The sequence below is a fragment of the Pezoporus wallicus genome, unplaced genomic scaffold (genome assembly GCF_028554395.1).
Source record: "Pezoporus wallicus isolate ANWC-B61680 ecotype Strahan unplaced genomic scaffold, APGP_CSIRO_Pwel_v1 contig_2908, whole genome shotgun sequence".
In the NCBI taxonomy this organism is placed as follows: Eukaryota; Metazoa; Chordata; class Aves; order Psittaciformes; family Psittacidae; genus Pezoporus; species Pezoporus wallicus.
Window position 1 is genome coordinate 4,242,386 of NW_026642179.1, and position 13,159 is coordinate 4,255,544.

At 42.6% G+C, this 13,159-nt stretch overlaps 1 protein-coding gene across 6 annotated transcripts in view; it reads right to left on the reverse strand.

Moving 5' to 3' along the window:
* CACNA1C (calcium voltage-gated channel subunit alpha1 C) overlaps positions 1–13,159 on the reverse strand; it is a 481,717-nt gene that overhangs the window by 427,797 nt on the left and 40,761 nt on the right. The window contains exon 1 of one of the 6 annotated variants that reach the window (XM_057428114.1): positions 8,650–9,472. The exons of 4 other annotated variants lie outside the window; for them this stretch is intronic. In XM_057428114.1, the coding sequence (XP_057284097.1) occupies positions 8,650–8,698 (49 nt within the window). In that variant the 5' untranslated portion in view covers positions 8,699–9,472. Of the gene's footprint in view, positions 1–6,745; positions 6,858–8,649; positions 9,473–13,159 lie in introns of those variants that run through there. One more of the 6 variants, XM_057428117.1, reaches the window with a different exon arrangement.

A 13,159-nucleotide genomic window follows, 5' to 3' on the forward strand; every position in this document is an offset into this window, starting at 1 on the left:
CATTATATTTGCCTTCAAATCACAAATTGTAGAGAAATGTGTTTCAGCTCACCAGAGTATACTGCTGTGTACAGGACTACCACCACCAAACACCTGCTAACAGGCATTTTGCACTCACAGGATTTATGCAATTAAGCCAAAGCCAGTGAAAAACTGACAGGCAAAAGATATTAGAGTTATATCATTCAAGCCATCCACTAACTGAAGAACTCAATTTTGACACTGCCTGCCCCAAACCTGACTGATGTCTGCAAATCAGATTTTTCCACTTACATTTTTCATTTAGGTGAAAGTGATATAAAAATTTCCTGTAACTCACTCCTACCTGTTGCTCCAGTCACATAAAGGTTCCATTTAAACCACAATTTAACCTGATCACTTTCTACTTTCATTCTATATTTTATTTCTCTCTAAAGATACCAATTCAAATTTAAATTACACCTGAAAACACTCTGCATTTATATAATTCATAAATCAGCAATAAGTAATTTAAGTATCATGGGAATTTCAGTACATAGGTGAAGCTTTCCTCCCTACATATATTTGTTTACAACTCAAGAAAGTAATGAATATCATAGATTTCTTCCTTTTTCTTAAAGTCACTTGGGCTTATGTGACTTAATTTGCTAACTTTGCTGTCAATGTGCTAAATTTACCCCAAGAGAATCAGACCCCTTTGTACTTAACTAAATCCAAGTTTCCAAGGTTTACATACAGGGTCTGCATGGAAAAAGTTATTCTGTGAACAGCGAAACACAGCAAAGTTTGGCATGGCATCTAAGTCTTAACTTTCAGCTTCCTGATATTTGTCAATCTGTATCAGATTTAACCGTAAAGTTCAACATCAATACGCTACGTGATGTATTTAAATGCAATGACACATTTTTCTTCTATCTTCAACAAACAATTTTAATTCCTGAACTCACGCAATTCCCTTGCTTCCCACACAGTCCACTGTGGCTTTTCTATATCTAAAATTCATGAATTTTACTACTAACAGCTATATCATGCAAGTTTCAATTTCAGAATTATTCCTTTTGTCAGTAAAGCATGAAGCAGGATATAGATGTTACCTAACAGAGTTGGACTGACTTACAAGCAAAGAGACGCAGGCACTCTTTTTGTATATTTAAAGACTATTTCATCTGACAAAAAGCATTAGAGGAACATTTGATGTATCAAAACCACATATTAAATTTCAAAACCTGAAGATTCTTAAGAAGTCTTACATCTAGCCAGGCACATTGAAGAACGGAAATCTTTTTTTCTCCTCCTTTGGAATAAAAAATCTGACATCTGATCAGTAACATAAATTTGTTCCTACAATGCCTTTAGGAAGAAATGTTGAGTTAATTACTCAATTAGAGCATATTTACTTTGTAATTACAATGTCATGTTCAGTCATATTTAATTGTTTTTTCCAAAATACCCAAAGGCAACCATCCACATCATAGGCTGAAAACCTGAAAAATGTAAGACAAATAACAGTTCCATTTAGAGAAGCACATTTTAAACATATGATAAAGCATCGTTTAAAGTTGGATGGATCTCAGACAATGTTTTCCTTAAAAAAACTGGCTCATAAGATTAATACACATGGTGGAAAGATAGCCAGATTTCTTGGTCTCATTTCTCAGTCTGGTTTGAAAACCATTAAGCCTCCAATCACCTTTAAGATTTACTTTATTTTAATCTTCTGTCTTTTATCAAAGCAGCAAATTTTCTCTCCCTCTTAACTGTGCTAAATTTGTCAGTGCCCAGCTCAGGAGACTGATGAATCTTCTGGATTTCTTTTATTTCCTTACAGGTGCCAGGTTAAATAACCTTTTTTTTTTGTTTATTCCCACAGGCAAGGCTTTAACTGGAACCATGATAACTCCTCCCAGCTGCTGAAGGACATTCAACTTGCTGGTCTCTTTTCATGGATTCTAAATGTTTTGCCCACTGAGACAGCAACTGAGATTTAGAATTTAATAACTGGGGCTAAAAAGAAACAAAACCCTCTCTCACACACACACACAGAGAAAAAAGAGAAAGTCCTCTACAAATACAGTCTTAGCATTTCTACATAAGCTTCTGACATCCCAGAGGACATCCATTAACAGTTACCTCAATTTTCTTTAGTCCATGGGGAGAAAAAAAGAATCTAAATAGAAGACCCTAATCTTGTTTGGATTCAAGCCCTACAGTCATCACTCCCATGATGATTTTATGTGCAGATATATATATCCCAACAGTAAGTAATCAGATTCAGTTAAATGTTTATAAATTATAGCAGGATTCATCTATTGACCTGGTATATTAACATGTATTGGAACATTAAACATTGAACTACTCATAGATTTCTACTACCTCATCATTACATGTGCCAGTCTCTGACCCTAGCCACAGAATAGAATAGAAAGCTGTTCCAGCACAGCGCAGGAAAACAACCCACTTATGAACTCAGTGTATCTATAAGCGCAATTGAGACTCCAGGCTTACCTCACCTCACCTACAATACAAACTATAATAAAACCAAGAAAACTACTCAAAAAGGTGTGCTGCACAGAGGCAAAAGCTCCTCAAGTCTTCCACCTCAAAGTTTCAACAAACAGCACGGTGTCCGATTAAACACAGAAACATGGTTGCAGCTTAGCTACCAGCTGACATATGTAAATTAGCTCTCCATCTTTAAGTATACAGATTTCAACATACAGAGCAGATACTAGGAAAAATGTGTTGATTTTTTTGTTTGGGGTTTGTTTTTTCTTTTTACCATAAGGGCAGTTAAATACAGTACCAGGCTGCTCAGAGGAAGCCCTGTCCTCAGAGACATTAAAGATTTGACTGGAAGTGGCTCTGAGTAAGACCTGCTTTTCAACAGGGCTTGCTCTTTATATCACTTTCATCATTATGTCCCATCCATGGGAACTGACAGAAACTCTTTAAAGGACTCTTTCATGCGAAGATTTACATGTCATATTGACTGCACCCTGATTTATACCATGACAACCTTGCAGTAATAACAGGTGCCCTTGCAATCATACAACTTCATCACTGTATTTCAGAGCTCCCAGCATGACCACTCTACCACTTAAAACTAGACCTGCTTTCTGGCAGAAGCACCATAAGCCCATCACCGTGCTCTCTGCTCAGAAGACTGACTGACTTCCTCTTGCATAAAAAGGGCAGGATGAGGAAAAAAATTCTCAAGTAGCTTAAATGCTTTTACTCCAGCAAAGTAAAAATGATTAAAAGCATGGTAAATATTAATTTTATATATTTTTTAGCTTCCATTAGTAAAATTATACGCAAAACATGCCAATTTTATATTAGGTAAGAGATGAACTATGTCAAAACGAAAAGTATTTGGTGGCAACCAGTGTGTCTGAATGCTTAATATTGTTGTCTTTTCTTAAAATTGGTGATGCCAAAATCCAGCAATAAGCATTTTAATTAGTACACTTTCTCTCAAATTCATCTCATCACCATTAGCTAAATAAGAAACAGTTTTTCAGATAAAAAATTGACTCAAAACCAAAAAATACTGGGTTTTTCTACAGTCTTAAGAAAAATGGGCAATTGAACAATTTAATAATATGTTTTGTAAAGCATATCTCTGCCATTGGAAAAAGCTTTCTTCAGTGTTGATCCTATTGTTGTTTTCAGTAATTCAAGAGACTTAATGTACATGGTCACATCTGTTGTTTGACAGACAATAAATTTATACAACACATTTGCTCAAAAAAGATCTTATATTTGCTGTTCCTGAACTTCAGTGACTCTGTTCCTTGAATTAACTCCCAGAAAGGGTTAAACAAGACAGTTTCTAACAAGTCAGATGGCCACAATGACAATTCACACACATGTACACAGACATGCAAAAAAAGTAAATTTAAGAATGACTGCCATTCAGATTGATCCTATTTGACGTAAACCCATTTTCCACAAAATGGAAAGAAACTAAGCCAAACCTAAGCATACATGGTAATATTGCAGGTATATGACATTTTCTTTAAACTCAAAACGTTTTGAGGAAAAAAAAAGATGAAGACAAATAATTAAAAGTAAGTATCTTAGTAGGATAAATTAATTTAACAGTTGGGCTTGATCTTAAAGGCCTTTCCCAACCTACCTGATTCTATAGTTCTATTCTATGATTCTAATTAATTCCACATGGCAAGAATGTGTCATACCTGCTGCAGTGAATTACACAGATGTAACCCCAAAAATACATTCAGGAGCAGAGATGCAACTATGAGTGGGTTTGTAAGGGTGCCTTGGTTGCAGAGAGGGCACAAGCTTGGTTCTTCAGAAGCAAGTGTTCATAAGGGCAGAAGCTCAGACTTCAGGAAGAACCAGTAAGCAGGAACACCAATGATGACCTAACCCAAACTGGTCTCTATGACTGAAGAGGATTTCAAAGAAAATCTTTCAAGAGTATATACTTTAAATCCCATGTCTTTAGCAGGATACTTAAAATACTTCTTTTAAGGATACGAAAAGGTTGAATGCGCATAAGCACTTCTTCTGAAGACTCTACTAGTCTTCTCTACAAGTAAATGCAGTGCACTATATTACTTAGAATGTTTAAGTAGTTATTTAACATTCTATTAACTATTTTTATATTACACTGTTATTGCATATTACATTGAATTAAGCACTTAGCACCTACTGAATGTCCCAAGTACTTAGAGGAAGAAAATAATACTTTATAAATACAAGCATTTATTGTTAAATCTGTGAGGGTTGGAATTTTAGTGCTGTGTTTTTAAAACAGCGATTCAGGTATTTTTTTTTCCCAAAAAAAAAAAAAACTGAAGATAAGTGTCAATCCAATTAGAGGTATTCTTTATGCCCCACAACTAATGCCTGACAAACATGTATAGCAAAATGAGAGCACAAAAACAAATGCTCAAAAATGAAGACTTGGTCTGATCACTTAGTCACCACAAAAAGAACACAGTTTCTCCTATATGTTGAAGCATTGCCCCAGAAAATTATAGGAAATAAAAGTGGCATTCTGAAAATAGAGCAGAAAATTAAAGCAAACATCCAGCAAATTCTAGTCCACATCTCCAATGTTTTTGTCTTGTAGCACAGCACGAGACAGATTTCAAGCCTTCAACTGAAATCAGCTGTAAAGTGTACACAATCATCTCTATTTATACCTGCAGAGTTAAGGGGAGTATTTGGGGGTTTGATCCTCATTTCAGGTCAGAAAATGCATTAGGGACCATGCTTGTGACTTGACCCTCTCACTATCAATAGGCTTCTGAGAAATAAAGGATATACTAATTAGCTCCTGATTTAACAGATACAAAAGATTACAAGGACTATGAAAAAAGTGTCTTACAGGGAAGATTTCAAGAACAGAATATGTGCAGGTTAGGAAAGGAGGTTGAAGGAAGACCTAATTATGGTTGACAAATACACAAGGGGGTTCTTCTCTACAAGCAGCAGGTAGAAATCTGTTCAAAATATGCAATAAGGACAAAGCCCAAAGGCATTCTCTGAAATTGAAGGAAGGGTAGTTCAGACACAGCATCAGAAAGGGCTTTTCACTCAGAGGACCATTACTATATGAAATAAGTGACCTACCAGGGGCTCTTCAATCCTAATGAATTTTATTCTGGGGTAGATCCGTATCTACTGGTGCTACATCTGGCCGGTCCTCCTGAGGAGCAGGGGACGGATGAGGCAGACCGAGAAGCGTCTGCACGGCTCCGGGCTCAGCGGCCCCGCAGTGCCACCTCCCGGGAGAGGCAGTACCGGGACCTACCCTCCCGGTCCCCCGAAGCCCCCGGGACTGAAAAAACACGGCAGAACTACTGGGTTCGTTACATTTCCTGGCTGGTCACCAAATCACCCCGAGACCCCTCCAATCACCAGGATGGGGAGCATTCACATTCAACTAGATGGTTACGCTATGCTTGAGATTCGAACTCGCAGCACCACAGGCTGGGTTGACTCACACTGGTCCCTCCCTTGAGAGGGCTGTGAAACGTGGGTTTGCAAACTGATTTTCCATTTTCTATTATGAGAGAGTGAGTTTTCAAAATATTATGAGGGAAACGCATTAAAGATGCCCATCTAGGATCCCACCCAGTCCCACATGTGCATTAAGAGTGATGGAGGTAGTTTTGAAAGCTTTTTTCTGGTGCTTGGCAGGTGGGTTTTTTAGTTTTTCTAGATAAACACATGCGCTATGGTAATAATGAATAATTAATTGCTATAAAAATATGCTCTTTTGTTTAGCAAAAATAAATGCTGAGAAGCATCTCAGCATCAACAAATAATATCATCAGCTCCTCTTTCTTTGTGCAGCAGGAGACTGCAATGAAAACACAGTAGACTTATATTTTAACATTCAAAAATTATCAGAAATTCTTACTTTAGGGTGGAAGCCTTTCAGTGGACAAAGTCACACTCAAAAGAACATATTACAAACACGTGTATTACAAACCTACCCAAATTAGCAGTTGAGAAGTCAACAAAGCATTTTCAAATACAATTTCTCTTCCTCACAGTTCTCACAACCTAACAAATGGCCTCTAGCACGCTCTATTTCTTTATTTTAAGCAAGCGGCTCCCCTGCCTCCCAGGCTATAGTACTAAATGCTGTACAGGTGAGCTATTGAGAGGCTCACTGGAGTGGACATGTGCAGAAAGCAACTGCTAGCAGAGGCCTGGCCCTGTCAGTCACATTTCAAGAACAGACAAAAAAAAACTGCCTTGTATCAGCAGTACCTGGAACGCTCACCTTGCTGCCAGCAACTGAGAAGGATGCAAGAACAAGGACTTATTCCAGTCAACCTTCCCTCTTACAAACAAGGAGCAGGCCAGGGTCACACACCTTGCTTTACCTTCTACTCTTTATCTCTACCTTGCAACTGAGAATTTGTGGTTGCTTTAACGACTCCATTCCACATTGTGATTGGTTTGCTCCCACCTCCTTGTCACCAGGTTTTCTCGATTGCTGATCAGTTTAACCTTTCAGGCGCTGTTTGCACAAAATCAAAATAGATTGTAAATAAATGGCAGCCCAAGCACTATCAGGGAACAGAACTCTTCCACCTGACTGATTTTCTGTTTGCTTTAGAAGTTGCTCTTTCACCTGGGGGTAATGACAACCCGCATCAAGAGACAGATGCAAAACTGTTCCTTCAATTATATAATCACTGCAGCTGATAAGGAGGGAGCTGGATTTAGGTTGCCATAGTGTTGGCATATTGCTATGGAGGCTGAGCTCTTCATCCACTTTATCAGCTCTGGTCCAGGAAGAGCAGCCCAATTACGCCTGCTGAATACATGTGTTGCGGGCTCGCTCCCACATGGAAGGAGCACTCTGCATCAGGGGCTGCTTCCTTTCCCCTCCCACCTCATTTCGATAGAGTGCCTAGGGGAGGGGGGTGCTGGGGTGTCGGGGTTTTTCTCTTTTTAATCTGTATTAAATCGGAAGGAGGATGGTGTTATCTCCACTGCCTCTCCACCATTACGGGCTGCCACAGCGCTAATGCACCTCCCCAGCTGCGCCCTCGGCTGCCCCTGCCACGGGCTGAGGGCAGGGGGCACCAGGGGAGCTGCCCGAAGCTGGGACCCCACACGCACCCAGTGCAGGTGCCCGGTCACAGCGGGCAGGGGCCCCGGACAAGGGAGGGAGGTGCCATGGAGGGCAGGGCCGGGGGCAGGATGGGGGAATAAGGAAGAAGTTGCCCTCGGCTGGAGGGTTCTGCGGAGAAGAGGGGGGCAGTCGGTTCCCGCCGGAGCGCTGCTCCTCTCTTGCCGAGGGGAGGAAATGGCTCTGTCTGCTGTGCAACACCGATGTGTGTGTGCAGCAGGGCTGCTGGGGAGGGAGGGGGGACAACATGCAGGTAACAGGGTAAAAATAACTTCAGGGACAGCAGATCGGGGTTGAGCCGGGGGTGTGGGGGGAGAGGCTTCTGGAGTTTGGACAAAGTTTTACTACAGGGAATAGCGGGGGACGTTTGCTAATGCCTAGAGGCAGCAGCAGCAGCACGGGTTGGTATCCATAATGCGGGCGATCCTGAGAGGAGCTGGGAGAGAAATCACTGCCCCATGTAAAACCCAACTTTGATTTTAATGCAGGCCCTCCCGGTGTCCCTCATCCTCCCGGTTACGTGTGCGTGTGTGGTGTATGTGTGTGTAAACAGCTAATTCCCCCTTCCTTTCCCTTCTCGTGTGAGAGATTAGAAATAGCGTAAGAGAAGGGAAGGGCTCCTCTCCCGGTGTCTTAGGAAGCCGTACCCAGATGGGGGTTAGGAGGACCGGGAGGGCATTAATTGGGAAAGATCCCATAATCCTGGCCGCGCTACCAATTAATCTGTCCCTGACACGGAGGCACGGGCGGCTCCGCGCAGCCCCTCCGCCCTGGAAGGCAACGACGGCGACTCAAAGGAACTTTACTTTGAACGGGTTTTTCTATGAACCCCCGGTTACCTGAGGGGCTGCGGGGGTCTTCCTGCAGCACAGTCGGCTGAAGGGAGCTGTGTCCCCCGAATGGGAAGCGGTGGCAAGGGCTGTCCTCCGCCCCGGCCCCACGGCTGCAGCTGGCTGGGGCAGCGGTTGAACCGAGCCGAGAGATTACGGACAAAGGGTAGGGGAGAGAATGGTTGCGAGATCTTCGGAGGTGAATCTCAGGCTTACCTTGATGGTTTTCTTCGGGGATGTACATCCTCTTGTTTTCATTGACCATTTAAAACGAGTCCAGATTAATCCCTCCGAAAATCGGCTTGGTAAAATACACGGAAGAATGGAGCTGCAGAATTTTCCCTTTTATTATTACCTGATTCCCATTATTGCATCAAACACCAAAAACTGATCCTTTCCACTACTGCCTCCTTTAGTGAAATTGCAATGCATCCTCAGTACATCCGGGCCCCTTCCAAGAATTTAGCACAGCACCTCTGGCTGTTAAACCATAAAAAAGAACAGGAAGGGGGGAAACGAGAGAGAGGGGGAGAAAGAAAAAAAAAAAAAAGGAAAAAGCAAAAGCATCCAGGGCAAACCTCTGAGGATTAAATGTCTTTTTAAAATCCACCAACTACAAGAGTCAGAAAAGGAGGAAAAAAAGGGGGGGAAAAAGAGAGATGTTCAAACGCTGCTGCTCCTCCTCTTCAAAGCCATTCCGAGCGCGTTGTGTTGGCAGGGAGCTGTTTCTGCAGAGGAAGAGAGCACAGTCCCAGCCCCTTACTCCCTCCCCTCCCTCAGCGCGCTCGCTCCCCGCTCTCTCCCTCTCGCCGGCAGACAGACACACTGAACGCTTCCAGATGTTCCAGCTGCGGCAGCGGCGGCTGCACGCAGCCCCCCGCGCGCGGCGTTCGGAACCGCCGCCGGACTTGATCTGAAAGTTTAACGCGGTGCCCGCCCGCCTTCACTGCGCCTGCCGGGGCCGCGCCACAGACATGACGTCAAGGAGCCGGGCTGGAGCCGACGGCCTCCACAAGTGGGGGGACAGACCAAGGGACCCACGGCACGGCGCGGCACGGCACGGCATGGCTGAGGGGCAGCGGCACGGTGGCACAGTGGCAGGGCGGCTCGGTGGCACAGTGGCCGAGCCCCGCGCCCGCCCGCGCCGAGCACCCCGCGGCGGCAGGCGCCGCCGCCGCTCCCCAGCCCTTCTTCGATCCGGTTTCTCGGTACTGTGGGCTCTGCCCTGCGGTTCCGCCGCGGAATGCGAGTGCGAGCGGTGTTTTGAGGCGGGCGGTGTCGTTGGCTGAAGCGCTACCGGGGGGACATCGTGTGCGAAGCGGTGGAGAGGGCTGCGGCTAGGTCCGGCCCGTTAGGAGCACGGCAGGCAGGCAGGCGGTGGAAGGGAAAGAGATACCCGGGGATAAGTTACACAGACGAGAGGATGCACAGATGTTTAAACAGATTAATCAAGCTTGGATTTGCAAAATCCTTGGTGGAAACACCAAAGTGCTCTGCTGGTATCCCACCACTTCCCTTAATTACGCCTGTCATTTGGTCCTCTATAATTGAAACCTCCGCAGAGAGCAAAAATGACTCCTTCCAAATGAAATGTGAACTGAATTCAGTACATGTTAAACGTAGCTGGACTCTTCGAGCTGCCATGTTAAACAAGAGATGCAGAATTCAAAACCACCTCTCAGGAACTGCAGGAACTGCCAAAACCTGAGCAACTAAACCGCTCTGGTGTACGTGGAGATGAGTGTCCAGAATGCCATGTCCTGCCTGCAAACCCCGGGTGTAAATTCTCATGATGACAGAGGATCCATTTAACATCATGTGATAGTGTTTGTGGAACTTAAAACACAGTGGTTCTTTCCTTTCAAGTGGTTTTCCGTTCGAACTAGAAAAAGAGTATTTCAAGTTGGTAATACCCCTATAAAAGAATCAAACTAATTTAATGCCTTCCCTACAAGTGGATCTCAGTGGGGTGATCAGATACTTGTCTCTTTCTGAGGTGTTCCTCCCACCACTTTGAATGAGCTGCCTCTCAGATGGAACTCAAAATATAGTAGAAAACACTACTACCCAACAGATTCAGGCAAAGAAACAAGAAAACACATCCACTTGGAACTACAAGAAAAACTGGAATAGAGACATAAAAGCACTTATCAAGAACTGGATGCAGCCAAAGCACTTGTGCTAAAGAAAGGTCATTTTGGTTTCTAATAACCGCTGATCATCACAACTTCTGCCTTAGATGCTATTCAAAGGGTAATCCACCAACAACATAATGCCATTAACAGCATGTAGAGACACAGCTTTATTTCTGACTCGGGAGAAAGAGTTCCTCTGAGCAATTAAAATACTCTGTTCTCTATTGCTTAGTTTTTCTCTACGAATGTCACATGCACTCACCCTGTTTAGCTTAGGTTTAACCTAGGTATTGCTTAGACCAAGCAAAGTCACTGCTAAAGGTGGAATGGCAATATGTTAGGTTTCATTTTCAACTCAACTTGCCTTTTTCTTAAAAAAAATAAAAAAAAAAGTCCTTCCTTCACCATTCTAAGAAGGACTGAAAATGAAATCCTTCACTGGCTACATGTATTGTGTAAGTATGCATTTCCTTTTTCTCCTTGTGACCACAAATCCTTGCCATTTTGGACTGTGCTAACTCCATTTTTCCAGCCATGCATCAACCAAGAGTTGCATGATTCACCCTTGCATGGTCATAATATCTGGGGATGTAATTAAGTGCATTCTGATCGCTCTTGCAAGAAACCAAACACCAGTGGGGCACCTGTAAATATTTCTTCCTACCTTGTCAGGTCACATTCTCATCTAGCTAAGGATTTATATCCAGTATTAGTTAAACAGTTAACATCCACAGAGCCTTGCTTTATGCCAGCTCACATACTTATGCAGCCACATATACAAGCTGTCCCTGCAACCTACAAATCTTTCTCTGTTCTTTATCCCTCTCTCACTGCCAAGCTCCCACAGTGGGACACAAGTTGGGCCAATTACCAGAAATTAAATACAGAAGAAAAATAGCAAGAAACAAGAATATTAGCTGGCATTAATTTCTTCAGCATAAATAAAATTCTACTATGACTTGAGGCTTCCTTACTCATCAATTCTGATGCAAATATTTTTCTATGCAGAGAAGTGGAAAGAAACTGATTGTAGGATTAAGATGGAAAGATCCTGCTAATGAAGGATAATCAGGTGGCATAACAGTGAACATCACCTTCCCCTAAAGAATTTGTACTGTCAAAGGACACTCAGAAGATGTATTCCATGAAAAAAAAGCTTTGGTAAAGATGTGGAATTTGAAGTAAAGGTGCTGGTAAGATTTTTTTGTTTTCTTAATAATGCGATAACTGAAATTCACATTTAAGAATAATTCAGGAAAGAACCTGAGGTGTTACCCTCCACAGAAACTAGGGAGATTCAACTGACTTAAAATTTGTTTCTTTATATTATTTACAGTTTCTTTCCATTTTTCACACTGGTAGTGCAGAAGGGATTCTACTAGGGACTACAGAGCAGCATGTTAGAGACTTCAGGGAGGGCAACAACCCTTCCCTGCCTGGGCTCTGAATCCTGAGCTGCCTAATTGGGTATGTTCTGGCCCAGTACTCAAAAGGCAAAGCGTATGGCCTAAGCTAATTAGAAGGTTTTCTATTATTTTTGAATGATTGGTGCTTTGAAAAGAAGAGCATGCTTAGCCTTCTGCAGACTTAGATCCCCTCACACATGACCCAAAGATGAGTATACAAGTGAGAGAAATCTCTTTAAAAAATTATTACAGAATTATTCCTTCAATTAAAAAATAAAAATAAAAAAAATCCCCAAACAATTAGAAAGTTCTTTGTCCTTGCATGGTATGGCAGCCAGCAGATTTAAAGGCAAGATTTGACAGGTTGAGAGAGTTGGAGTTGTTCAGCCTGGAGAAGAGAAGGCTCAGGGGAGACCTTAGAGCAGCCTTCCAGAACCTAAAGGGGACCTACTGGAAAGCAAGTAAGGATGACTTTAAATGGACAAAGGGAGGACTTAGATTAGATATTAGAAAGAAACTCTTTGCTGTGAGGGTGGTGAGGCCCTGGCGCAAGTTGCCCAGAGAAGCTGTGACTGTTCCATCCCTGGCAGTGTTCAAGGCCAGGCTGGACAGGGCTTTGAGCAACCTGGTCTAGCAGAACATGCCCTTGCCCATGACAGGGGGGTTGGAGCTAGATGATCTTTAAGGTCCCTTCCAACCAAAGCAATCTATGATTCTGTGATTCTAAGAAGGCCAGTGTAATGATCAGGTACAAGGGTATCTCACGTCAGGCTGAATTCGTGCTTGAAGATTTCCTTTAAGCAGATGAATACAGATTGGACAAATAATCCAATGTATGTTCAGCTTTAAGCCAGGTCTAAAGTGGAGATATAGTTTTCTACCCCACAGGGATGCTACAAGGCAAAAAATTGTTCTCCAGTTGCTCTGAGAACAATAGTAAGGAGGGCCATATAAAGCACCAAGAGATTTCTGAAAAACAGCTATTTAAAGTTACAAAGTGTCAAAGATGATTTGTAGGGTGCATAATGTGACATGTAACAGTCCATACTGCATGTCAGGAATTTTTTGTTCTTTGTACAATGTTCTGTATACTCCTTCCCTCTTACCCAGCCATATATAGAGTATACTGGGCAGAACAGCTTCTTCAAAATCCAGTATCAGAACTTATGTCCACCTTCTGAACAG